Raw genomic sequence first — 27145 nt, forward strand, 5'->3', positions numbered from 1 at the left:
TTGGAAAGGCAGAATGCCAGCTGGCTTGTACAGGCAGCCTCACTCCTGAAACAGAATTGTGCATAGGACTGGGAAATGTCCATATGATAGGTTTGGAAACCACTTGCTTTCAGTAAGGATGAGACCACTATGATTGGGGTCTTCAGATGAACGTGACTTCAGAGTTTCAGAGTCATGGGAAGTAAATTCTTAATAAATTGTCCTTTAATCTCAGGGAGTTTCACTGCAATCCAGCAGTAATTTCTAAGAGTTGAAGGTGGTTCTTTTTCTGCTGACTCAAAACCTGAAGTTCAACCCCCAGAATGCTAGGATTGCTAGACCAGAATCTTTAAATCCTCCCTCCTCCCTCTCTCAACATGGTGGTAGTTTGCTCTTAAATTAAATGGCAGAGTTGTCAGACACTGGAGAGGTTTTTTTGTAGCTGAGACTTGGTAGAGAAGTGTTCAACATTTGTGGAGACCTTCACATCATAAGTGTACAAAGGAACAAAAGAATGACTCCTTCCAGATCTGTACTCAGTGCTGGTTCAGAGGGTGCTGTGCCAGAATAAATGAGTGTTTTACATACTTCTTTTCTTGCAGAGGACTCCTCAGCCTCTCTCACACTCGCGGCTGCAAGCGTAGTGATGACTCCACAGGGGCAGGTGCTTACGCTGAAGAGCCCCCTGGTCCCAGGGCAGGTGGCAGCTGTTCCTTCCACGCTGCTGCAGGCTGAATTAAAGCCTCGAGGGGTTGGTACTACCATGACAACACAGCCAGGTAGGATCACGTGGGATCATGGTGATCAGTATAATGCTGTTCAGAGATCTACAGAGCAATTTATGAAGTTATTAAATTTTGCTTTAGTATTTCAATTTTTTTTGCAACTTGGCTGAGGTAGAACTTGACTCTGATAAGAGTGATTAGATGTCATTAACTCAAACTGTCAGTTTGTCAACAGGTTAATAAAATGTGTTAAAATTTTGTTGTTCAGAAATTAGGGAAACATAGGGAAGAATTCCTAATCACATAACCATTCTGCATTTCTGTTTTTACTACTTTAAGATGTTATTGAAGTCTTGCCTTGAAGTGCACTGCTCCTGTTTTCCAGGAGTATCTGAAGTATCTGAAAGTATTGTATCTGAGAATCTGAAAGGCTTTTGTTTCCACTTTATCCCCTGTTTTGCTTTTCTTGGATAAGGTGTTACTTCTGTGATGATTCAACTGCCAGGATCAACAGTTCCTGTCCAAGTAAAAGGAATCCTCACTAACTCTACCATTCCTATTACATTGTCAACTGTTGCTGGAAATCCAGCGCCCTCAACAGCGGTACCAGCTACACCACCCCATTCAGGTAAGCTCTTTGTTTTTCATGGATCTTGGTGCTTGCATGTGGGGAACATTATCCTTGCAAAGCCGAAGGTAAATTGTTTTCTCACTAGGGAGTAACCGTAGGTGTTATTGTGTGAGTATTCTAAGAAAATCACTATTGAATGTTTTGAACAGTTTAGAGGTGTTTATCCTCTTAACTTATCCTGACTTTCCTGAGGGGAAGCAGACTCAGTAGCTACTGGGATGTGTCTGTGTTGTAATGCATCCTCCTGGGGAAGCTTCAGTTCAGAGTGATGGTGGGGCTGCTGAAAATCTTTGCCTGTAACATCCGGACTCTGACTGTGGCTCAACCCCTTCCCATACCCTGCCAGCTCTGCTGCCCATGGGAGGGCTGTTTTTCAGGACCTCATGCTACAATGGATCTTGGTGTGGGGTAGTTCCTGGCAGCAGGGTTCTGCTTGCCATCTGTTGTGCTGAAAGCAGGCCACTCGCTTTCTGCTTCCTTGTAGGTGTTTGGTCATAATGAAAAAGGAAAGTTCACTTCAGATGTAGGGCTGGGAAAAATCTGAGTGCTATTAACAGGGAATGACTTGGAGGCAGAAAATAGGTAATCATTTAGTTCCTGGAATGTCTCTGTAGTGCACAAAACCAGTACTGCAAGATGTGATGATAAAAACAAAGCATAAAAAAAACAGAGGGAAAATTCTCATTTTGTTTGCCTTGTGCATCACCATCTGAACTGCAGGCATTGCAGTTGGTTGCACTGGAGCTTACTCTTGTTCTACAAGTTGAAAATTATGCTATTGGTGTGTTAAAGCTTCAGTTGACCAGAGTTGTGTAAGCAGTCTAAATTGCAATTTAGTTGAGGAAGACCTGAAAGTGAGCTAATTATACTTACTTACCTCACAGTTAACACATACCCTAATGGATACTGCTTTGTGTGGTTTTGCAGAAAGTGAAGATTCATTCATGATGCCAAAGATTGTTAATGTAACATCACTGGCTGCTGAAGCAGGCATGAATCTAAACCTGAACCGAAACAAAAATTCTAGTGCAACAGCAGCTGCAGGTACTCCAGCTTCTGAGCAATCCTTGGCTGCAGCACCCCTTGAAACTACAAATAGTGACAACGTCCTTTCAGAAGAAAAAGCCAAACCATGTCTGGGAGACAGTGGTGGAGATGGAAGAAATACCACAGGTCCAAAGAAAGTTTTCTTTGAAAATAAAGATGCCCTTCCACAACTCTGGAATGTATCATGTACAAAGGAACCTCCAGAGTCCTTCAGCAAAAAGCTCTGCGTTGGTGAGTTTGTGGGAAGCCAAACCAGGAGGAAAGATGGTGATTCTGGAGGGGAAAGATTAAAATCCAAAGAATTGTCATTTCGCAAGCTGCAGATCAAAGATTCCAGGATAGAAATGGAATTGAGGAAAGTAGCATCGGCAATGGAAGAAGCAGACCTGGATACAAGTGAGATACTGAGCAGCATTGAGGAGAGTGATGACACTGATGAAACCCTCACCTCGCTGCTCAATGAAATTGCCTTTCTCAACCAGCAGCTGAACGATGATGCCTCGGCCATGTCTGAGCTGCCTGGTGGCCTCAGCTCAGATTTCTCACATAAAGATGCAGAAGCTCATCGGGGAACAGCCAGTGATCTCTCAGCTGCAGATGGGTCTTCCTTCCAGTTTGGCCATTTGGGAGGCAGTTTTAAGGACCTTTCTGAAGTTCCAGGAGGTGGTGGCTCTTTAAGCCCCCTTCTGCTGCACCTGGAAGATGATGACCTTAGTGATGGGGACAAGAACTCTGGGGAGCCTTCATCTGAGGCAGATGTTTTAAAGATAGTGATAGGTACTGAAATGAAGAATTCACTTTCCAATCTGTCTGTAACTAGTGGTGGGGGCAAAACAGTAACAACCTTGTCAGATGCCACTAACGTGAGCCCACCAGTTTTGCAGATGAAGACAAATCCAGAAGCTGGTAATGCTGACAAGTCGTGGAGGCCCATGCCGAAGCTAGCACCACTTGGTTTAAAAGTGGCAAGTGTGCCAGTGGACTCAGAAGGGCAGAGTAATAAAGTGATGCCCTTACTGGCACCTGTAGTTGCAAAACTGGCATCTAGTGGGGTAAAAAATTCATTACCTGCAACTGTTCAAGAAGGACAGGATAACAAAGTAATGCCTGCATTAGCACCTCTGGTTGCAAAGTTGAATACTACTGGGACCTTGCCTTCAAGTTCAGCAGGCAAATAAGTGCAGATTTTTTTATCAGACTGGAGCAGAGATCTAGAGCAGTATGGCCAGTGTCATTGTTCAGCAGCCTCCATTGTCTGCTACGCTTGTTTTCTGTATAGCATCAGTACTGTGTTCATCTGAGGGGCAGGCCCCAAATTGTCAAGTATGTGTTAGGAAACTGTAAGCATGTTGATGTACTTTTACCTCACTGCTGTATTCTGGGTGTTCTCCTTCCCCTTCTCAAGACAACAAAGATGATCTATGACCATTGCTGGGCACATGGTATCCTTCCAAAATTGGGTTCTTCACAGAAATAGTTTATCAAGGGACTGAGAAACTGAGGCTGTTGAAAGAGATTTTTTTTCTCTCCCCAATAGGGAGGCAGCTGTCTTGTTAGGGGGGGGGAAAAATATTACCTGTTTTTGTACCAGGCAAATTATCTATGCAGAAATGGCATTGTTCATATTTGCATGTTTTAATATTTGCAGAATATGATAAATATGCAGGAATCAGGTTATAGTTACTCCCAAAGTTGATAACTAGAGCAGCAGAAGGGAAATCTGGGACTGCAGAGGGCTGAAGTGAAAAGGTTTTTTCTTTGGTGCTAGATAATTCTCTAGCAGAGACTTTTTAAGAACTTATGCACAGAAAATTTTAATAAACACTTATAACTCTCATTGCTGGGGAAGAAAAACACATTTCGTAATGTAATTAGAAGGAGAATCGTATTAACAATACTGTCCTCGCTCTCACCTCCTGCCCTCACACAAATACTTCCCCCTCTGATGCTTAGGACATCCGTAAGAAAAAATTGCAGAGAGTTGAAAGAAAATGTGCACCCTATTGCTATGTCTTTAAATACATTGCTGAAGTAGCTCGAGTGTTTTCCCAGGTCCTATTTTCTTTCCTTCTGTCATTCTTCAAGATGTTTGTGGTGGCTGGGAATGTTAATATCAAGTGTTGCTTTGTGAAAACACAGAATGCTTTCAGGAGTCTTGTAGCCTGGCATTAGTGAGCGAGGTGTACATGTGAATGTAAATATGAAAATACGTGTATAGCTTTCCAAACTTTTCATTTCTTTATAAATTCAGGAAAGGTACTCAGAGGTTTCTCACTGCATTTGCACAAGCTGTGTATAGCAAAAAAGTCAACAAAAATGCTCATTACCAGGGAAATAGGGCAGTATTGAATCACAAGATGTATTTTTTATTCTTCTCTGCCACTGCTTACTCAATAACCTGTAGATGCTCTTCACTTTTCAGCTGTTGAACTGTGAGGGGCCTACAGACTGTAAAGATATTTATATTTTTGTACACAGTTTCTGTTTTCCTAGTTTTCTTGACAAATGAAGTTTTCAGCCTCGGAGAGATGATTTGTTAATGAGTATACACAATCTTTTCCTATCAAGTTTGTAAATATAAGTTACAGTGCACTTGGGGGGCTTCTTAACTACTCCAAAAAGGTAAAAAATGTTGCCATGAAAATTGAAAATCATACAGAATTTCGATGGTGCATGTTGTTTTATGTTTAGGAATGTAATTCCATGTCTTAACTGTTCCAGCAACAGTAGCTGGGATTACGCCCTGCCCTCCAAATTGCCCATCTTTGTTGATGCAGTAATCCAGGAATTTCATGCTTCCAGCACTGAGGTTGTGCAGGTGTTGCAAGTGATGTTCTTCCACAGTGAGGGAACAGTGTTTGTACAACCATAGCCCTGTTCAGTACCTTGCATCTTCTGGATACATGTCTAGGTTAGATTCATCAGGGAATAAACATACCTTGTATGTTTCCTCAGCATTTTTATTATTTATATTATGCCGCAGAGGAGAGAAGCCCTTCAAGCTCAGCGTGTGTAAAGTTACTCCAGAGACTACGTTAAAAAAAAATTTTCACCTGGCCATTCTAAACAGTGTGTTTTAAAGTAGTTGCATACAACTCTCTATTGCCTTTTGCCAATTTAGTATTCTAGTATTTCATACAGGTCTAGTATTAGTGATTGGGAAAAGCATTAGAAAAGTCCTGCAGAGTCTTATAGTTCTCACTTAATGCCTTAGGAAAAGGGATTTACAATCCTAGTAAGTACTTAGACAAATGTTGCTTATTATTAAGGATTTTAACCTTATTTTAAACTAGTAGAAACAAATGCTGCTTCTTAAGGATTTAAACCTTATTTTAACCTAGTAGAAACAAATGTTGCTTATTATTAAGGATTTTAACCTTATTTTAAACTAGTAGAAATCTGGAGTAACTAAATTATTTTACTAGCACTGCATCAGACTCACATTTATTTACTTGGGAATCTGGTTCTGTATATTTCCAATAGGTTGAAATTGCTTATTGTTTTAACTTGTAGTCATTTGTTTTTCCAATAGATTTCATTCCTCCTGTGTGAGAAACAGCAGCAAGAGTTGTGCTGTGATTACTTTTAAATTCCTAATCATTAACCCTTGTTTCTGCACCTCACTTTTTTATGTTTCCCAACAGCCAGTTTTAATTGGCACACAGAATTGTGTGTTCTCTGTGGGACAGAGGGGCTGTAACATGATAACTGATCACACATGATCTAAAAGAAATAATGTGCTTTTGAGGATGTTCTGTTTATTATCTGGGAGTATAAAATTTCTGAATGTGCATTACTGTTTGACACTGGGCAGTAAAAAAAATTTACAGCAGTAAAAATGTAACGATGTCAAGTTGACAGCAAAACCTTTTGGTCCCTAAATGTTACTAGTAAATTAACTAAGAACAGCCCCCCAGTGTGGCTGTGAAAGGTGGCATTTGGTGTGGTTCCGAGAAAGATCTTTGATGGGTTCTACCAGCCAACAAAGCATGTTTGAAATGCTCTTGGGTTTTGCTCGTGTCGCTGTCTTGTGTCTGCAGCACGTTATTTTGCTATGAATTTAAATGCTGACTCTTTGCTCTTCCCTTAAGCTCCCAACCATTTAAAAAAATTACATATGCTGTCATTTGAGGCAATAATCATAGAATATAACACTCCATGAGAAGATTCTGGAAAAAGGAGGAACAAGGAAACCCCTGCAAGGCGCACGCTCTTGCTTGACCAAGAGACCTGGAGATTTTCTTTGGTTTTTTACACATCTGTAAATAGACTGGAATGTTTTTAAGAATATAATGAAATGTCAGATTTAGCTTTTTTCCTTTTATATATTAAAATATATCTTTCCCTCTTTTTTGCTTTTGGAAAATTGATATTTTTGTAGAAATCTAACAGTACAAGACTCTTAACTGTATGTGAGGGACAAAGTGTAAAACTAAAATAAACCAATCAAGGTCAATTAGAAACTGGCTCTGAAAGTTTGTTACAGGGAGAGAGAGGGAGCAGAAATGATGTGGTGGTGGGCTGTTGGTGACATGTGGCATTGGACCTGAGCAAGTGGTACGTGAATGCTCTGAGGCCCAAGTTTTGGCAGTGCAAACATTGGGTTTTGGTTCAAGTGATCAGACAACTCAGAAATTTCTCCCTTTAGTCTTAGCAGTATGCAGGAAATGTCATCCCTTATAAGAGGGGATTTTCACTTGCTGAGTGCAGAAAAGGCACTGAAGGGACTTTCTTTTCTACAAGATGTACCCTAAGCAGGAAGCCGAGGGGGTTAACATTTGGTTGTGGCACAAAAAGAAAAAAAATGAGAGCTGAGAGATTAGGCCCACAGAAAAAGCGCTCTTGAGATTCCTAACCCCAAGCCTGGGTTTATCCTTTGTGTCTGTTTCCTTCAGAAAAGTTGAACACAAGGGCTGTCCTAATGGGAGCAGCTTTGCAGATCTGCCTCTTAAGTGAAGTGTCAGAGGAGAGAGGCTTTTTAAAAAGAAATAGATAAAATTCCCATAACAAGTAGCTGTCTGTGGCTTCCATGTGCACTGATTGGAAGGTAACACTTGCAAGTGTGTGGGGGTTCTTTTGTTTGGTGGTTGGTTGGGGGGATTTTGGTGTTGTTTTTTTTTGTGGTTTTTTTTTTGTTGGTTGGTTGGTTTTGTTTAGTTTTTCCCCCTTTTTTGGTGGTTTTTTTTTCTTCGTTATGTAGTACATTTCTACAAATGAAAATTTAGTCTTACAGACCTGACAAAAGAAAATATAATGAAGAGAGCAACTACACGTGAGGGTAAGCAATTGACTGGAGAAGACATGTCACAGAATTTATTTTTATTTAAAGAGGAACATCAGACCTTACAGGAATGAATTAATAAAAATGGTTGACATAGTCAACATATTTTCTGAAATTTTTCATTAAACTCTTCAGCAAGGCCTCATCCTATTACTCCTTATTTTAAGGACTAAAGTTAAAGCTTCTTCTTTTTTTTTTTTTTTTTTTTTTTTTTTTTTTTTTTTTAAGGGCTAAAGTTCCAAGCTTTTTCTTGGAATAGAAAGAAATATAAGCATGAAGTATATCCAGTCAGCCTTGCAATGGAAAGAACTTTCTAATAGAGGCCAACAGTCTGTGCTGGGCATCTGTGTTTCCCAGCATATTCATTGTGTTCTTGGAGATGCAGATGGTGGTACAAATAAACTCTGTTGACAAAAGAGAGTTACAGGAAGCCTGTGCAGTAACTGATGCTACAGCCACATTTGAGCCTGTAAATGCAATCCAAAAACGTGCAGGACCAGTTTATCCATAATTGGCAGTGAATGGAATCTAAATTAATAACTGCCATTTGGGGTCATGGTAGTGGAGGAATTGTAATTTCATTTATTGTCACTTGAGCTTAGTGCCTCATCTATTTGCCCTTTAACTGCTGCTACACAGACCAAGAAGCCGTCATTACACCACAGTGTACTTGGCTGTTCCTGTTCATTTAAAGTTTGTGTTGCCTCAGCTTGTGCTTTAGTTGTCCATCTTGTGTCTCCTGGGAGTTGGAGGCATCTGACCAGGTGAGAGCTCTTCTGGAGGTGTCCTTGTCTTCATTCTATTTAGAGTTCTACTCCTAGAAGGATTTAGTCTCCACTTACCTGGGTCTTTTCTGATGAAGAGGAAAGCCTCAGTATATCCTCCTGACAGCTGCCTGGGCCTCGCAGGCTGCCAGCACGAACCTCCCGTGCAGTTTCAGGCAGCTGGAGAGGCCTTTGCCCCAGGCTTCCAGCCACAGCACCTCCTGCACACTCATCAGCGCCAGCACGTCCCACATCCCAGTGCCCGGGAGACCTTTGGGACCTATGGCTGTGTCTGTCTAATCCAATTATGCATCCAGGCCCGCAGCCTGGAGTGTCTCACCTTGCTGGTGTGTTCAGGAATGTCCCTGCTGTCCCCTGTTTTGGTGGGGCTGCTCTCTAGCAGCCCCATGCTGCCAGCAGAGCTGCTGTGACACAAAGCACAAAGACCTGTCCTTGCTTTAATGGTGGTCACTTACCTGGTTCATCTTGCTCTTGTGAGGGTTCCCTGTTTTTTGTAGGGCTGTCAGTGTACAGGATTATGGTTCCTCAATGTTACAGCTCTTGGCCCTGGCTCTCTAAGGTAAGGTAGAAGCTGGAAATCAGAGTGGACGGACTTGAACCCGAAGGCATCATTTCACCTTAGCTGTCTCAGCTCTCAGTATGGGAGTGGCTGCCCGGGATCAGGATCCCTGTCTGTGTAAGGTGTGGATGTGATGAGGGGCAGTCACAGCTATCACAGCTACGTGGGTGTGAGCAGGCAGGCTGCTGTGCTGTAAGAGCAGGGCTCGGTCTCTGCCAGCCTGCTGGGACCAGCTCCAAGGAGGAGGAGACAGGCTTTCCTGCTGCCTTTGACTTCCTTTCCCATCCCTGCCGAGCACAGGCTCCCTGTAGTTCCCCTGTGTGGCGCAGAGCGGTGCCCCTGGCAAGTGCCCGTGCTTTGCCTCGTGGGCTGAAACCAGGCAATTAAATAGCAGCTAAAAAAAGATACGCAGACGTAAGCTCTGTGCCATTTTTAGCGGCTTTCAGCACTGATTAACTCCTTAGCAGCTGTATGAAACAGCCTGCCCAGCTCCTCCTGGTCTGTCCTGCTGGCCAAACCCCAGGCCTGCTGGGGCAGGGCTGTGGCAGCCCACAGCAGAGCAGCCAAACTGGGTGTGCAGCTCTTCCCTGGCTCCTCCAGGGCATGGGGCTGTACGGGCACAAATTTGGGCAAGGTCTGTAGGCTCGTGTGGGTCTGCAGAGCTTACCCGAGCAATGGGCTCCAGTTTGCAGCTGAGGCTACCGAGCATTGCAAGGATATCAAACTTTATGCCTCTGAGGTGCCCTGGACTTTCAGATCCAGTGATCTGTGATTAGTTTTAGATAAAAGATGTAAAATAACCCTAGTGTTAATACCAATCATCTTAAAAAAAAAAAGAGGCCGGAATTTGTTTTTGAAATTGTGCTGGACCTAATCTACATAAAAAACCAAAAGGGAGAATTGAATGCATGACACAAGCTCACTGGTTTATAGAACACTACAGTGTATTTTCAGGCAACGGGGATGGGGACTGATGACCACCTCCCCTTCTCCTGGACCTTCTCCGAGTTAAAGTATGATCAAGATTTGTTTGATTTGTTCTGTTGTTCTTGCTTGACTGTTCTGTTTAACAAGAAGCCCATTAGTAGGACAATAAGAGCTTTACAGGTGTTTTTAGGACAGCACACCACTGTCCACTGAAGGCTGTTGCAGCAGCACGTGCTGCTGTAGCCTCCATTTCAGTGCCTGGCCGGGATTTCCTGCAGCAGTGAGAGGAGAAGGGTGGGTCTGCACTGGAGCTGACTCAGTAGTTTGGCAGAAGCAGCTGGGGAAGCTGCTGCCAGCGCTTGCACCACCCATCCCTTGCTGCCTTCACAGTGCCCTGTGTGCCAGAGCCCCTTGCAGGAGCTGCACAAGCTGCTCTTGGCCTGAGGGACAGGTGCTCCTCTTTCTCTCCTTCTTCTACCAGTCCTTCTGCCTGCTCAAGCCTGAACTTTTGAGCCCCATCATCTGTGTAAGGAAAAGGGGCTTAGACCCTGCTGTTTCCCACACTGGTCCCTGGCCTGCCATGACGCACACACCCCAGCAGCTTAAAGCCCAGGCCTGTGGCTACACTTGCCTGGCACCAAGTCAGCTGCTAAGCACGTGCTGGGTTTTCTCTTCTGAAGAGCAGCAGTGTCACACCAATCCCTCTGCCCTCTTCTGCTTCCCTCTGGCTCGCCCTGCCCTCTGCATGGCTGAGGGCTTGCCAGCTATACTCTTTTATTCACAAAACATTTTCCAACGTAAGTTGTCCTAAAACAGCAGTAAAATTTTTGAAGGGATAATGGAATTCCTTGCTGAGTTTCTTTTCTCCTGAAGGAAAAACCTCAATGGAGACAAGGTGTCTGGTTTATTTTGGTATTCAATGAAGGCTGGAGCTGTTTGTGTAAACAGCAGCTAAAGGTGCCTCTTCCTTCCGGAGCTGTTGCCTGGCACGGGTGAAGCTGCGCTGTCCTTGGTCACGAGCCCTTGGCCCCCGTGGCTCTCCATGGCCCATGGGGGCACAGCTCTCAATAAGACAACCTTGTCTGTCCCTGCCTAAGCCAGAGGCACAGGCAGTGCTGTGCTTTATTTTGGAGAGTGCTGGACGTGGATGTTACTATAAAACTTTATGTAGCTAGAGTAAAACATGATTTGATCAACCATTAGTGTCCCTCTGGGGCCTGGCTGGAGTCACATTTGTATGCTCAGCCTTGGAAAGGCAGCAGGCCTGGACAAGGTGCCCCTGCCTGGGGAGCCCTGTGTGGGAGCAGGGTACTGGGGTGGATGGGGGTCGGTGGGAGCCCCACACGTGCCCCTCAGATTCAGGGTGGGGCAGCTGCTGGCTCAGCTGGGGCTGGCTGGGTTTGGGCTGTGTGGGAGGTGGTGGTGTGGCCTCTGATGGGGGGACAGGTTATGGGGCTGGATAACTTCAGATGGGCCAAGCTTCAGCAAACTTCAAGCACATATGAAGGTTTCTGCATATGAGATGGATAATACAGCTGTACAGTTTTCCTGGTCTGGTTATTTTGATACCTTTTGTAATGGTGTAGGTCTGATGTGATTGTGTTTTAACTTCTGTTAAGGTGACTGGATATAAAACCATAACTGGAAAAGGAGGTGCTTGCAAGTCTTTTGCAAGGACAATGATTAACTCCTGCTCCCCACCTAGTGTCTGTACTTCTAAATTACGATGACTACTTGGTTTTAAAAAAATGGCTCGAGCAGACTTGCAGTTTGTGACTGCCTTTGCAAAGCTTTGAATTTGCTTCCTTAGCTTTTGGATGCCCATGGCAAAAAAATCTCACCCCACAAATGTTTTGTGGCTCTGACATGTGGGGCAATCAACTTGAACCGGGAGGCTTAGTCTTCAGGAAAAAATTTTAATAAACGGCTCCCACCAGGCGAGCTGAACTGATGGCAGCCACAGTGGGAATTGTTACTACTGTGCTCCAGCGTAGACAAGGCCTCATTGTCTGGCTTTGATGGGGAAAATGTCCAGTTTCGCAAAGTTTGCTGAGCAAGGGAGAAAATAATTATATTGCAGATCAGCTTACAAGGGGCACATTCATGTTTGAAAGAAAACTCAATTTTCATAGGGTGAGGAAGAAAATCATAACTGCCAAAGGAAAAAGCCAGCGGCGTTGGTGACCTACTAAAATTGCCTCAAGTCAGAAGTTACTCCTGGCTGAAGGTGAGTCCCAGGGGGCTGGATCCTCGGCTCGGACTGAGAGGCAGACAGTGCAAGTGAGAAGTGTGCAGGAAACCAAGCTCTCCTCTGCCTCTGAAGGTGCTCTGTGCTGCCGGCACCCAGACGTGGCAGAGAGCAGAGCCCTTGTGTGGCTGGACGAAGCTGCTGCTGCAGCTGCATTGCCTCAGGCCCCAGTGCTCTAGCGTCCCCAAGCTCCCCCATGGGCATTGCCAGGGCAGAAGCTGTGCAGCAGAGTCCCACATCCCCATCCTCTGCCTGCACTTTCAGGAGCCCACAGGGGCTTCGGGCAGGCCAGCACCCCCACAGGTCACACAGCCCTACCACCACCCCCGGGTGTGTGACCGACCACAGCAGCACTGCCCATCTCCCAGTTTCCAAATCCTGGTTGCTGCAGCTGAGATTTCATTTGCAGTATTTGAACAAAACATTGCAAGCATTTCGCTTCATGTGCTTCTATTGAGGAAGACCACAGGGCAAATGGTGAAGGAAAATGCTTTACAGCACTGGGCTGGCTGTGCTGGGCCACATGCAGCTAGCTCTGGCTGCTGACTGGCTGCCTCCCACTGGCACTGGGAGTATTTGCTGAAGCCATTTTGGTTGTCTCCCAAAGGGGGAGGATGTAATTATCTTCTTTTTGCAAGATTGCATGTAATTTTCTCTTCGCTATCTTAAAAAAAAAAAAAAAAAAAGAAAATTGAAGCAGAAGCAGAAATGAACTGTGCAACAAGCTGATAACCTATTAATTCTTTCACTAGATTGAAAACAAAGCTCCAGTGAATCTAGTGCTATAATCTTGGGGGGTTTGTGAGGATTTCTCTCAAGGAAGAGTGCACTCTTCTCGTTGCAGGAAGCTGCAACACCAGCAGAAACCCTGTTTGTTGTCATGGAAATATCAGTCGGTGCCTTCTCTGTATGCCAAATCCAGGACTTAAAAACCTCAAGGGATGGAAATAGTGCCTCTTCTTGGGCAATATTTCTAGGCTCTTGCTACCTGCCTTCTAGCCTTCCTAATTCTAGTCAGTCTGAGAGTAATATTTGGGTTTGCTGTGACTTTGGTATTTAGTCACTGTGTCTTCTCTTTTTCACCACCATGATAGTGTGATCTGGCTATACTTTTATATTTCCCTCTCAGTCAGTCATCCTGCCAGACAACTAATGGGCTGCGTGCAATCTTCTTGTATTTGACATTTGTTTTCTGTCCCCATTGGCACTGCTTAAGGAAAGCATCCCTAGTTAGACCTATATTTGCACATTAGCAAAGGGAATAAATGCATCCATCCATGCAAGTTAAATGTGTGCTTTGGTGCTCTTCAGATAGACTTGTAAGCATGAAAAAGTTGCCATTAATCCCAGTCCTTCCTATTTGTTGTCATCTATGTGAAGTGTGCTGGACTAAAGAAAGGGGAGGGTGAGTATTTCTGTGTGTCCTTATCCTGAAGGGCACCCACTTGCCAACTTTCTTTTAACAGGATTGTTTCACGAGTTTTGTGTGTCACTCTCCTTCTGCTGGTATTGTATTTAGTATACCACGTCCTGTCCAAGGACCAACTGTTGTCCAAGGTTTGTCTTGCTTAATTGAATTATGGTTGCCATGGGGAGTGGAAAGTTCAGATTTTGTTCTGCATGGTGAATTTTGCAAGCCAAGGTATATTACAGAGAAAGGGGGAAACCAGGATATCAAAGTCTGTGTCAAGGAACAAGAGGTTAAATGGAGGGGATTTTAAAAGGGGTTTAGGGTAATTTGTTGCCCTAGTTCCCAAGGAAAATAAGTTAGAATTGGGTACAAAATTTAGGCTTATTGGAAAACTCCAGTTCCACAACCTTGTGCCACAGCTCTTGTTGTGCCTATCTCCATGTCATCTCACACCTCTTGTTGTGTCTATCTCCATGTCATCTCTTGGCTTGCTGGACAGAGTTTACCCTGGGTCCAAGTTGTGCTTTGCATCTGACACCTACTGAAGTCCTCTCAGAGTCTTTCTAGAGAACCAAGCACAAGCAAAGGGACAGGCATTGACTGCATACTGCTAGGTAGGATACTGGCTACACGTCAGTAAAACTACAAATAGATGCAGTGCCAGCACTTCTGCTATTTGGCTTCTGAACAGCATGACATGTAGTTTGCATTTAATTCCCTGTGCCTTCCTCCAGCATCTCTAAAGGGAGGGCTTAGCACTGTGGCATCCCTGAGAGGCTTGGTGCTCAGGGATGCCACAGCACTAAGCCTTCTGCAGGCTTTGAGACTCATATGGACCTCAGTACTGACCTCTGTGCCAACCTGACATACGAATCCCAACACAGCCCTGCCTGCAGGAGTGGGATACAGAGATGGACACATCTCTGCGGGAGGGTCTGGAATACAACAGGAAGTTTTGCGAAAACTCTCTTGCAAGGTTTTGTTTTGATCTTTACTTTTGCCTTTTAAGGATGAAAAAGGCAAAAAGTAGTGCAAAATAAAGGAAACATTAATGAGATGTTCCTCTCCAAGCAGGGGTTCATGAGAACAGATGGGAAAACTGAGGCAAAAAACAGTGCCTGAAACCCATCCAGCTGAGTATTGCCCAACAGCATGAGAGATTCAGTGGGATAACTTCCATGCTCTGTTGCATTTGATTTTTCAGCATTCACACTTCAGACTTCATGGGGAGGGCAGGGTTGTGACATAAGAGGAAATTTAGAACATCATCACTGTGCTAAGTGTGACTGGGGGAGCAAAGTGAGCAGCTGTGAAAACGGATTCAAATGGGTGGGTTTCATGGCTTGCAATATAGCGCTTGGACATTGTTTGTTATCAGTGATTTCTTATTTGCTTGCTCGCAGTTTTGCTCCAGTTCTTTCATTTTGCTAACAGTAGTGACAATAAAAGGCATCTATGGAGGCCATATAGCACAGTCAAGCTGTAAGATCTGTCATGCTGTCTTTTTCTCAGGGCAAAACCCAAAGCTGCCTGAGTTCTGTTTTACATTGTCAGCTTGCTGCTGAGCACCAAGAGCAGGACTAACTCCAGCCAGGGAACTGCCCACTTTGGGCTTGCAGAAGATATTCATGCTGCATCATTCTTATTAATTACAGCTCTCTGGAAACATAAGGCATGGGATGGGGGAAAATGAAACAAAAAGGCTTATTTAGGTCAATTACAAAAGTACGGGCTAATTGCAAACAAAGTGGCAAAACAGGAACGGTCAAGGCTCAGAGGAAAACAATGTGAACAGTGACCTACATTCTCTTGGGGAGTGGGGGAGGTTAGACAGCAGGCCATTGGGAACACCAGCTCAGCAGAGAGGGGTTTGCAAGCATCTCTCCTTTCAGGTCTCTGGGCCAGGGCCAGCCTCTGTGCTGAGTGCCATCCATGCAGTCTGTGCAGAGCTGGCCTAAACACATAAGAACTTTCAGGCAGAAATGATGCAGTGGCATTGTTCCTGTCTGATGTTTAGCCCCATAGAAAGCTGCATGGCCTCTTCTGTGAGGGCAGAACCTGGAAAATAACAGCTTCCTGCTTTCCATTGCAGAACAGTCTGGGAGTAAAGCAGGTTAGTTTGCATGCTCTTGCTTATGCTGCCAGAGGGAGGACAAGTGAAGGACAATGAGTTGTTTAGACACATGCTGGAAAGCCTATCTTGTGATCCCTTTCTGCGCCTGTAACAGTAAGGAGCTTTCTCTAACCTAACCCGGCCCAATATAACATAGCTCAACCCAACCTTTCTACAGTGAACTGGCCTTTGGGTGATCTTAAAGCAGTCAAGCAGCAGCTTTCAGTCTCTTCACAGTGAGCCCTTGCAAGTATTTTTAAAACATTTGTGGAAAGTAGCTCTTCTTGACTACCTTTCACAAGCACTTAAGCCCACTGCCAACAAGATGAAGTGTGTAGATGTTTGCAGCCCCGCTCACTGCAAGAAGTTTATGGGCCCAAAACTGGGAAAGTTATAAAGTGATTGCTCTAAGGGAGGCCTTTATCCCTCCTCATAGAGTTCAATGGTAATTTCATCCTGTGGTAGGTATTTCCAGAGAGCAATAATTAGGCAGAACAATGAAACACAAATAGCTCCTACAAGTGGGAATAAGGTTTTGGCATCCCCTATTTAAGTACCAGCTCAGTCAAATGCTTTCCTGTCATGTGATTTTCAGATCTGGACTCCCCTTGCAAGTAGGAGTAGCCAACATCCAATCTCTGTGTGCCTGCTAACCCTGGCACCTGTCAATGGGAGACAACCTTCTCCTATCTGTATGGTGCTGCTCTTGTCTCTACCCACATCAGAGGTCCCTACAGTCTAAAAGTGACATAGTTCATGCAACACTGCAGTCCCACTGAGGGCTTTTGAGATTGTCAAACCATTTGGTCCTGTGTGTAAATGGGGCCAGGCTCTGCTAGATCTAAGCTTGAAAGGACCCTGTGGGCTAGCCTGGGTACCATGTCATGGTTTGTCTGACCAAAGCTGTGATATGGCAAGTTCACTGGCGCAGGCAGTGTCCGAGCTGAGTTTTGCCACAGTACTCGATGTTTATCCTCCCATGTAACCTCCACACAGCCAGCAGAAAGCACAACACATTTACATTCATTCACATTTGTATTAATGCTACCACATAGCATTCTCATCCCCTGCCACTGAGAAATGGACAACAAAGACAGGTCCTGCTTCTGGTGGAAATTGAATAGGATTGTAACATCATTTATCTCTCTCCACAAGCTGACTAATGCACAAATGTGTGGGCCAGGTCAGAGCTAGTGGGGATAGCTGTTCGCACAACTAGTATTGTACTAGTGTAGGGGCTGGAACAGAAGCAGTGGGGGCTGTGGCCTTGCTCTTAGGGAGCCACGAGCACCTGCAGTGCCCTGCCAGGCCTGTCTGCCCCTGCAGCACTCAGGTGCTGGTGAGGCTCTCCTGAGCACCGCTCACCACATGCGCTGCCCAAGGGGGCTGTGGGAAGTCCAGAAACCATTCCTCCAGCCTTCAGTCAGCCAGCACAGATTTCTTTTTATCAGTCACATCTGCCACAGCACAGCAGGCTTGAAAGCACACCTCACTGTGCACCGGATGCACATGTGCCTCAGGCACCAGGTGAGTCAGAACACGGCCTTGCTTTGATAGCTGAATGGACACTTGTACACACTTTGCTAATTATGTTAAAAATAGTTTTAATTAAGGGCATGGGTTTTGCTGATCCCTTGAAATACAGGAGTGAGACATAAGCAGACTAGTTCACCTGTTACAATAGCAGAGTCAAAATTGAAATGGATTTGTAATTTTTTCCTTCAGTTTAGGGGACATTCTTCTAATTTAGAAAAAAAAATTAGTGTAGCTGTGCCTGGGATTTACAAGTACATCTCTACACATTTTGTCTTATTCCAGAAACTACCAGTCCTTAGTGGATACAAGCCTTTTCTAAGCAGTAACTTTATGTCTTCAGCTGGAGTTTCTATACTACACATTTTGTTTGCATTCCCCATAGTTTCTCTTTATCAGCACAATTTCCTAGCAACCAGCTAAATGGCATTTATGCATGTATATTTTTCCTTTTTTTAAAGCACAGCTGGGATCTATGATATAAGCATATTCTCCCTGGGTGCATTATGAACCATAGATGTCTACACGGCTTTTCAATGGGAACACATGAAGAAAAGATCCCATGTAACTGCTGGCTGGATTCTAAACATTTCAAGTCAGGTATCAGGAGCCTGATAAAACGGCCTAAGCCATGATTGGAAAACAATTTCCAGAAACTCATTCTGCTTATCCCTTGTAGCTGTGGCAATAAATGAGAGAGAGGAAGGGACAAAGCTCACTGCCAGCAAACAAGGCAACAAAAACAACTAACTCACTCTGCTTGGGTTTCATCACCTGACACACTGTACATTGAGCTTTGGAGGCCCCTGTATGTCCAGAAAAGAATTCTTGGTGCCTTTTGCTAGGGCAAATTAATATCTAATCAAGAAGTTAATAATGAAATTATTATTAAGTTCACAGTAATTTTCATGTCTGGAGAAAAGTTAAACTTGAAATACCCTCTATATACTGCATGGTAGCTGCTTTTCTTCTCTTTCACTCTACTTGTCTAGTTTTTCATATATTGTACATATATGTTATTTTTATTCTGGACTAGACCAAAGACATTTATCTTTCTTCCTTCACCCTCTCTCCACATCTTAGTGCCTGCTGTTCACTACTCTAACAAGAAGTCAACATGAGGAAAAAGCCATAATGACCCGGCTGAATCAACATCCTGTGAGGTTGAAATGACAGTCATTATCCCAACTGGAAAGCAGCACTATGGTCCTTTGGAGGTTGGAGGGTAGGCAGCTCTTATAGAAGAAGACCAAGTGCTTTTCTTCCACAGAGTTTAAAGCCTGTGGGAAAAATGTGTTCTCTGCTCTTCACTTGGCCTGAAAGCTGATCAGGAACATAGCAGTGAGGGTATGGAGAAAAATGTCTGTCCCCAGTATTTCTGCAGGCACATGTGAAGGTAATCGACCCATCCTCTGAGCTGTGTGGGAGTTATGAATCCACATGAGTGTGACGCTGCTCCCTGACTAACTCACCTGGTCACTGAGCTGGCCTCAATTGCCCATGCTGGCTGCCACAGCTTCCAGTTTGGATCTCCCTCTAGTACCAGAGAGCAGGTCAGCTCCAGCACACTGGTGTCTGAAAAAATGCAATCCTTTCTCAGATCTGTTTCTCTGACAAGGAAAACAAATTTAAAATGGCAAAACCCCAAGCTGATCAAGCTGCCACCCAGGGGCTTGGCTGCGACATGGTATCAGCACCTCAGGGTTTCAGAGGCACAGAGCACCTTGCAGCCCCGTCACACAGAGAGTTTGGAAAGCACTTAGTGTATCCAGTCATGGGACTACATCTGCTCTGAGCATGTCACCACAGCTGTCTGGAGAGTCACCCCATGCTCCCTGCTTGGCCACAGGTAGTGAGAAGAGCTTGTAAGGAGAACAACTTCAAGGAAATGTTTAATACCACACTGAGAGGGCTCATGTAGCACTTTTGCTCTGTTCCTTTATGCCTTCTTTTATGTGCTCTTATTTTATCCCTATATTCGTAACTAGGAAAGTATCTTTTTTTTTTTTTATCACTTCCAAATTGTTCCTTTTGTTCAGAGCCCTACAGGATTACAGAACTATTGCAGAATGCTATTTCTTAGAAAAGCACAGAGGATTTCTGCAGCAGAGAAAAACATTTTCAGATACTTCATTACCTAGTGCTTAAAAATATGGCATTTAATTTGTTGTGGCATCTGTTGTTTCATTATTTAAGGCATGCCTCAGAAAGACTTCTTTGAGAACACATAATTCAAGAACACAAGCTGGAAACGTCAAAGATAAATGATATAATTTATTCATGATACATTATCCTTTCTGTCAAGGAAGAATTCATGACTCCAGAGTGAAGCTGAAAGTCCTTTTGCTTTTGGTTATCATTAACTGATCCCAGTAAAGGCACTGCCCTGTGAAGATGGACCCTACAGGAACATACTGTAAAAACACAAGCCTTGCTCAGAAATAAAGGTAATCTGTGACAACAGTGAAGAGGCAATAATGGCACAACAAAAGAAACAGCAGCAAGTGCTGGGGTGAATCAGCGCAGAGTGAAGCACTTGCCCCAGCACAAGCCACACACGCACCTTTAATGAACTTTGACACAATGACTGGTCAGCAGATTACCAGCTTGACTGCTGCCACAGGAAAGGTTATTTTGGACACCACGAGCCAGAGCAACATCAGGAAGCTTGTCATGGAGCAGTAGGTCTACCAATTGCTTTTAGTCATGTCACTGGATGAAAAGCAGTTTCTCCATTTCGGGTGGTTTGGTATTTCTTGGAGGATAGGGCTGGGAGAACAGAAGCCAGGCAGGACAGCATCGTCTGTTCTGGCTTCTCTCCAGCTAAAGCTCTGGTGGTTGTGAGTCGGTGCAAGGGTTTTACACTACCCTTTCATAAATTTGATATTACAACTGGAAAATCATATACCTCTAACAATGAAACTGGTGTGTGGTAAGACCTGTACTGCAAAATCTAGAGCAAACTGGTGTTTCCTACCTGTTTCCCTTTTGTACTATTGAGATGAGAGGAAAAAAGAGCAAGTGTTTTTATTAATGAAACTATAGAAAATGTTTATCTAAAAACCACTGGTAAGATCTTTCTCTTTAGGACAAACTGAAGACACTGTGACATTTCATGCTGTTTCAAAAATAACTAGAAAGATAGTATGCTTTAGTCTGAAAATCAGAAACATTAATTCCCTGTCCCAGTTCCTTTTCAGTGAATTTAGAAGTCCAGTGATGTTTCAGAGTTAGCCTGTCTCTTCAGTCACTTCACAGACACAAAGAATTGTAATCACAAATCACATAATGCTGTGCTCAGCTTCCAACAAAAGAGGAACAATTCTACTTGCATGTAACAGCGTCTTCCAAGCATACATCTCAGCTGTCCCTTGTTTTCAAAGACATCCCTCTGTTCTTTCTCAAATGTATACATATTTCTCCCAAAAGTGATGACTCTGATGTTTTAGTGTTGAACAGCAGAAATTTAAGAACTATCGACTACATTTTTTTTCCTGTGCAGTGCCAGGTCCCTGTCCTGTACTGGCTGGTGCCCTTTTCAAATTCCATATCCGCTGTGAGTAGTTCCACTCACTAGAATTGATAGTCTGGATTAAGCTAAACATATGTGTAAATCTTCCTAGAAAAGGGATTTCATTTTTGCCGCAACAGCAGGCCTGGTTTCCTTCGTGAGTTTCTCCTCACCCTCAGCATAAAGACACTATTATTACACAATAAGACAACGGGTTTGGTGGGAATGGACAATATTCACGTTTTCTAAAAGAATCCTTTTCTTATGTGCCACCTCTTGGGTTGCAGACTGTGTCTGGGGCTGAAAGCTAAGACATTAGTATGATTCCATGATTCTGTATATACACTCTTAGCTCCATGGACATCAGTTACTTCCATTTCAGAAATAATTGCAATGTTACCAGCTCTTGCAATTTTATTGTAAATCCCTCAAAATTTGATATCTTTCAAAACACCATAGTTCCCAGAACCTTATGACATTTTGATGCAGGAACAAGCATGGATTTCTCTCTGAATATGTATCAAAACAAAAGCTATCAAAGGTTAGACACTGACATTTTAAATTCACTTCCTGCAAGTTACTGATAGAGATTAGAAGCATGCCCTATTATACCTCAGGGTGTTTTCATCAATTTATGGAACTTTCTGGCCAGATAAGCCTTAACATCCTAGTCCTGCAAGCCCTTGTGCCTGCTCAGAATCCCACCTGGAATGCAAACAAACTTTTCCTGAAATTCCGGTGGTGCAGGTTCACACAGTCACAAGCTGTGATGCTGGCAGTGTGCTGGCTACCATGGGCAAGACCATAACCCCCCATGTGGATCATTAGTCATTGTAAATCTCTGCCTGAACTTCAGCAAATTTTCACAGCCTGTATTTTTGCAAGGATCATCTCCAATTGCTATGAGCAGTATGGGTTTGAGTTGGTCACTGAAGACAGGACAGTCACCAAAGACAGAAAAGGGAGCGGGTCACACACAATAGGCAACAGGGAGCCAGAAAGATACTCCAAGGATGTAGGACAAATTGCAATAAATGACAGGGCATGTTAAGGAAGAGGGAGCTAGCAGGACTTTTCCACGCTATGAGAGGCTGGTTTCCTTTTCCCTCTTTAGGGCTGTGGTGTGACCAGTGTTGATACACACTGTCTCTTTGGGCTGAGGGAGAGAGAGATACATCTTAAATGTATTCCCCCTGACAGCAGTTCAGGCTTGCTGGCTTGTGAAATCTGCCTCCCCACCTCCTTTCATGTGGTTAGTAGCTACCATGGCATGGTAGGGCAGCTGTCTTCCCACTTGGGAAGTAAAGGAATTAGCATAGTGCTTCTGAACTCTTCCTTGGAGAATGGGTATTAGACAGCTCCAGGGCAAAACCCTCTTGCTGGCTTGATAATGATTTGCTTCTAGGCTCTCACCGAGTGTCTAAATTTTTGACTCTGTTAGTGTCTGGATGTGCCAGTGGGCTGCCAGAATCCTAACAAAAACTTTGAAGAGCTGAGAGGAGAAAAAACTCCAGGACTTCCTCATAGCTGGGAACCTATGCAGTGGGGCCCTACCTTGCCATTGTGTGTTTGTGGGCTCCTGTGGTCATCCAGGGATACCCAGCTCAGCTGCTTATGGGCATGGCTTTGCCAGCAGCCTGCACACCACCTCTGTGAACATCCTAGCCCCAGTAAAAGATCCACACACCAGATGTGACCTGTCAGCTGTCCCACACTATGGGGAAACAAGGTGACATCCTCTGTCCCCTCTCCCACCCTGGAGCAGCAGGGTGACACAGTCTCACAGCCCCCTTCCCTGTCATTCCTCAGGAGGCTGCTGTTGTGGCACAGGCAGGATGTGGTGACCAGCCAGGAATGGCCAGGAAGATGTGTGGGGCAGTCAGGACACTGTGACACACCCAGGGACAGGAACACCCCAGGTGTGGTGTGCCAAGCCACACTGAAGGGGAAGGAAGCACCCAAGATTTGTAAATGCTTTTGTTCAAAAGGAACAACCACAGCCAACCACAGAGGGTCGGCAAACAGTGCGGCTGAATTGCAGACACACTAATTCACACCAACAATTCAACCTGTGTGAGACACCAAGGTGGGTTACATGACATCTGCTGTTGCCCTACCTCTTGTGTATGGGCCAATTTCTCAAATTTCTGGTGTCGCTGTTCAAGGGATGCTCCATATTTGCTTAGCTGTTGTTGGCAACTGCAGTTTGGTTATTTTTGGGAACTACCATATTAAGTTTGGAAGTCAAGCGAACCCGCGTTCCATTTTGCCAGGGACCAGGGAAAGGATGGACAGCCTGACAGGGCACGGCGGAGGCACAGGGCGCAACCGCAGGTCCTGGGGGGCGGCGGGCACGGTAGAACGGGCCTCTAATGTGCCTTTGACCTTCCCCCGGGCCTCACTTGGCTCTTGTGTGGGAGACGCGCCCTCAGATACCCATTAGAGAGCGCCAGCGCCGGCAGCTTCCCCGGGCACAAGCCGGCACTGTCCCCACACAGCCCGGCACGGCCTCCCCGGGCACAACCCGGCACTGTCCCCACACAGCCCGGCACGGCCTCCCCAGGCACAGCCCCGCAGGGGCTCCCCCACAGCCCGGCACGGCCACCGCGCCGCGATCCCTCCGCCAGCGCCGCCCGTCTCCCTCCGCCGCCGCGGCTTGGCCCGCGCGGGCCGCCGTAGCCGTGCCGGGCGGCCGGGCCGGGCCGGGCGCGGCGGGACGGGCGGTGCGCGGCCCTGCGCTCCCGGGCTCGGCGGGCGGGTCCCGGCCTGGCCCCGGCGCCCGGCCCGCACCCGGCACTGCGGAGCCGCCCCTCACCTGGCACTGCCGAGCCGCCCCTCGCTGCCACCCCCTCCCTGCCGCCGCCGCCCAGGGTACGGCCCCCGCCCCGCCCGCGGGGGCGGCCCGCGCCGCGGCCCCTCCTCGGGGCAGGCCGGCTGCATGGGCAGGCGCTGCGGGGCACCGTGGGCGCCGGGATCGCCGTTCCTGGGCGCCAGGTAGGAGAGGTTCAGCGCGGCGCGGAGAGGAGGCGCGGCCCCTCACCCGCAGTGCTGCCGCCGCAGGGAGGAGGCTGCCGGCTGTGTTGGCTTGGACGTTTCTCTCTTCCCCTCCTCTCTTCTGTCTCCCCTTCTCTCTGTCTCTCTCTTTCTTCCCCCCGCCCCCATTTTGCACAGAAGTCGGGAGGATAATTCACTGCAGGCTCTGACTGCATCCCTCTTCTCCCCGGCCACCACCAGCTACCTGGGGAACGGTGAAGGTGTTGGCCGGGGGTCTGTAATCCTTGGCAGCAGCTGCAGTGCCTCCTTGATTCACTGTATAAATAGGGGTGGGGGGACGTGGAAACATCAAATGTCTTTATTATCTGGTATCACAGACTATGTAATTGTGTGGACTTAAATCAGAGATTGATTTGTGAGAGTTAAAAACTCCCCCGTGTGTTTTCTCGGGGTTTTTCTGCGACTTGGTGTTTAATAGTCAAGTACAGCATTGTGCTTTCCAGGCTGTGAAGCATAGGTGGAATGGACGTGTATGGGGCTAAAGCAAGGGGTGAGAATTTTTGTCTTTGTCATAAGATAATATTGAATTGCAAAATCTAAATTTTGGATTTGGGAATTGGTGTAGATATGTTAATTGATTCTAAATGGATGATAATTTGTGTGGAAACCTCTGAAAATAGTAATGCTGCCTCCATCCTATAAGCTCTTGCATTTATATTTCTTGCAAAGAATGAGACTAGAATTTAATTTACTGTGAATATCGTATTGACTCATGGTGCATCCTTCAGTTTAGATTGCTGCTGATTTGATCCTCTGGAATCTGCAAAAGGAAAGTCTGCCAGCCTCTGTGAATAGCTTTGCAGTGTAACAGGAGTGGAGTTCCCGAGCAGAATCGCTGAGAGATATGTGAATGCGTGGGAGCCAAGCTGAGCACATCGGTGTTTCTGCCTCAAACCTGGGCTCGTTCCCCAGGCACAGTCTGTGTGTGGGGTGAACACCTCCGTGGCACCTGGAGATGATGTCAGTTGAAGGGTCTACAATAACAAGTCGGATCAAAAATCTACTTCGCTCCCCTTCCATTAAGCTGAGGAGAAGCAAGCCTGGGAACAAGCGAGAAGATATAGGCAGCAAGGTGAGTGCTGTGTGGTGCAGCAGCATGCTTTAACTTTGTTATCTAAGTTTTCATCTGTACTGATGATGCTGCTTTGGGAGCCTTGATATAACTGTAGAGTGATGCAGAGGAACTAACTGATCCGTGACTGATCTGTCTTTTAGTTAGGATCTTTGCTTTGCTGCAGATCCTTCTTGAAGCATATGCCCCTCTTTTGAAGCATTCTTTTTGCTTGTGTGATGTGAACCCAGTTTGCATCAGAAAGCTTTTGGGATTTCCCACACTGTGGTGTGTGGAGTTGTTACAGATGACTGACGGGAGAAATGCAGTGCTGCCTCTTCCTCCATGTTACCAGCTGCTAACCTGCATTACTGGGCACTGAGAATACAGAAACACCTCTTGTGTATAAGCAATTGCTCTCACCCTGCAAAGGAGAGTTCTGTGTGCGTGTGGGGAAGGGAAGGATGATATGAAAGATGAGGTGTCTGTTCAGATAGCATCTGTGTTCCACAGGTTGGGATGTGCTTTCCTTTGTGTGCCTCAGACCACCTTTCCTTGGGGTTATCTTCTATTGAGTAGAATTGGTTCTTAAAATCCATCATTCTTCTTGGTGTTTTGGAGAATTCCTGACAGACACTCATTGACTGGGAATTGACTGGTGTCACGAGGAGAGGATGACTTAAGCCTGGCTTCAGGGAGCAAAAGAACTGGGTGGCATTGCCTTGTGCTGACAGCAGGTGCCTCTGACTCAGGGCACCTTGTTCTGTCCCTGCCACTGATTCACCTGTAACCCTGGGCAAATCACTCAGCCTTTGTGTAGCTCTCTGTCTCCATAAATAGAAAACTTAATCCCTCCCTTTTGCAAAGACTTGCTTATAAATAAGAAATGCTTGTAATGCACATTTGAAAAGTGTATTAATTGGTCTCAAAACAGTAATGCTTCTGAATTTCTCTCTTGGAGTGAAGAGTGTATATAAAACTTCAGGGGAAGAAAATGACACTGTACCTAAAAATGGTATTTCCCCAGCATGACATCCTGTTCCCAGAACTCTGGTTCAGGTCAGAGATTCCCTTAGATGGCTCTTTAATACCAAGGAACACAGTATTCTTCTCTTGCCAAGCAAGAGAAAAACCTGCCTGGCTTCCTCAAAGTTGTCTAGGAGAAAGTCCTTGGTGCTTGTGCTTGACCTCAGTGTGTGCATGTGCACGTCTGTGCACTTCATGCAGCCTATGCACTGCCAGTGAAACATGCTTTTTTGGTGTTTGTTACTCTGTATTCTTGGGACCTCTACTGGAAGAGACAAAAGCCACTTGTACATATGGTGGGCATTTGATTCTGGCTCTGTGGTCTGCACACTTTTCAGTGCTGGGACCTGCTGCTACATGTAGTATTCTGTGGTACATGTTTCATTTTGCTTTCCTTACACGTCCTTTTGGGAGAGCTCCATTTTATCCTTCATGTGGTCTCCCAGTGTGCAGCCAGGGCTGTCTGAACCCCTGGGGAGGGATATAATGGATTCATTCTGCACCATCACATTTCAGGTATTTTGTCTATTTTATTAGTGAGAGCCATTAATCAGTGAGGTGCAAAGGAACTGTTGGGGAGTTTGCTGGCAGAATCAGTTTGGCATTATGAGGAGTTAGGTGCAGGTATTGGTTTCCTGACGTGATTAACTCTGAATTAGCTCAGATGAGTTAGGGGCTGCCATCAGTGGGCCAGCTGGAGGGGGCAAGGTGAAAGGGAGTGGGCCTTTTATCAAAGATCTGACAGATGATGGGTATCTGTGGAGATACTCCCTCTGCTCCATGTGTGCTCCTCTGGTTTCCAAGGTGAGAAGCAGTTCTGTTTTTCTAAAACATGTTTCAATCTGCTACTTGTTATGTGTAGAAACCTCTGGGACTAATGGTGACCATCATACACACCATTCCTGAGGGATCTTTTCTGACCTGCAGGAAGGAGTCTTTGAGGCATCTTTGTCCCTTGGATTTTTTGAGAAATAACTGCTCCAAGAGCTATATGAAGCTGGTCAGGTGGAAGAATGGAAGGGCCAATGAAATTGGTCATCTCAGCTGGATGCTGCTTGGTTACATAGGATGGAGATGGAATGTTGCCCTAAATTAATGCCTGGAAGATGATATTGTGCTTTGCATGTGCAGATGTAGGTGAAGATGCAGCCCTCAACAGCCCTCTGAGTCCCTCAACCTTTTTTTGCAACCAGGTGCTCAATTTAAGGCGGACAAGCACCGTCAGTGGCACTACTTAAACTTCTGTGAACTGTGGTGATTTGGG

The 27145-nt window shown here is 45.4% G+C and overlaps 2 protein-coding genes across 22 annotated transcripts in view; both read left to right on the plus strand.

The window, feature by feature from the left end:
• MGA (MAX dimerization protein MGA) overlaps window positions 1-6845 on the plus strand; it is a 58813-nt gene extending 51968 nt beyond the window's left edge. For all 16 annotated transcript variants that reach the window (XM_072929982.1, XM_072929984.1, XM_072929983.1 and 13 more), the window contains 3 exons: window positions 582-758; window positions 1180-1332; window positions 2263-6845. In XM_072929982.1, the coding sequence (XP_072786083.1) occupies window positions 582-758; window positions 1180-1332; window positions 2263-3560 (1628 nt within the window). In that variant the 3' untranslated portion in view covers window positions 3561-6845. The remainder of the gene's footprint in view (window positions 1-581; window positions 759-1179; window positions 1333-2262) is intronic.
• Window positions 6846-23603: 16758 nt separating this feature from the next.
• MAPKBP1 (mitogen-activated protein kinase binding protein 1) overlaps window positions 23604-27145 on the plus strand; it is a 99621-nt gene continuing 96079 nt past the window's right edge. For 4 of the 6 annotated variants that reach the window (XM_072930009.1, XM_072930007.1, XM_072930010.1 and 1 more), the window contains exon 1: window positions 24623-24876. In XM_072930009.1, coding sequence (XP_072786110.1) covers window positions 24760-24876 — 117 coding nt within the window. In that variant the 5' untranslated portion in view covers window positions 24623-24759. Of the gene's footprint in view, window positions 23745-24532; window positions 24877-27145 lie in introns of those variants that run through there. The other 2 variants (XM_030274340.4, XM_030274341.4) reach the window with 2 other exon arrangements.

The sequence above is a fragment of the Taeniopygia guttata genome, chromosome 5 (assembly GCF_048771995.1).
Source record: "Taeniopygia guttata chromosome 5, bTaeGut7.mat, whole genome shotgun sequence".
In the NCBI taxonomy this organism is placed as follows: Eukaryota; Metazoa; Chordata; class Aves; order Passeriformes; family Estrildidae; genus Taeniopygia; species Taeniopygia guttata.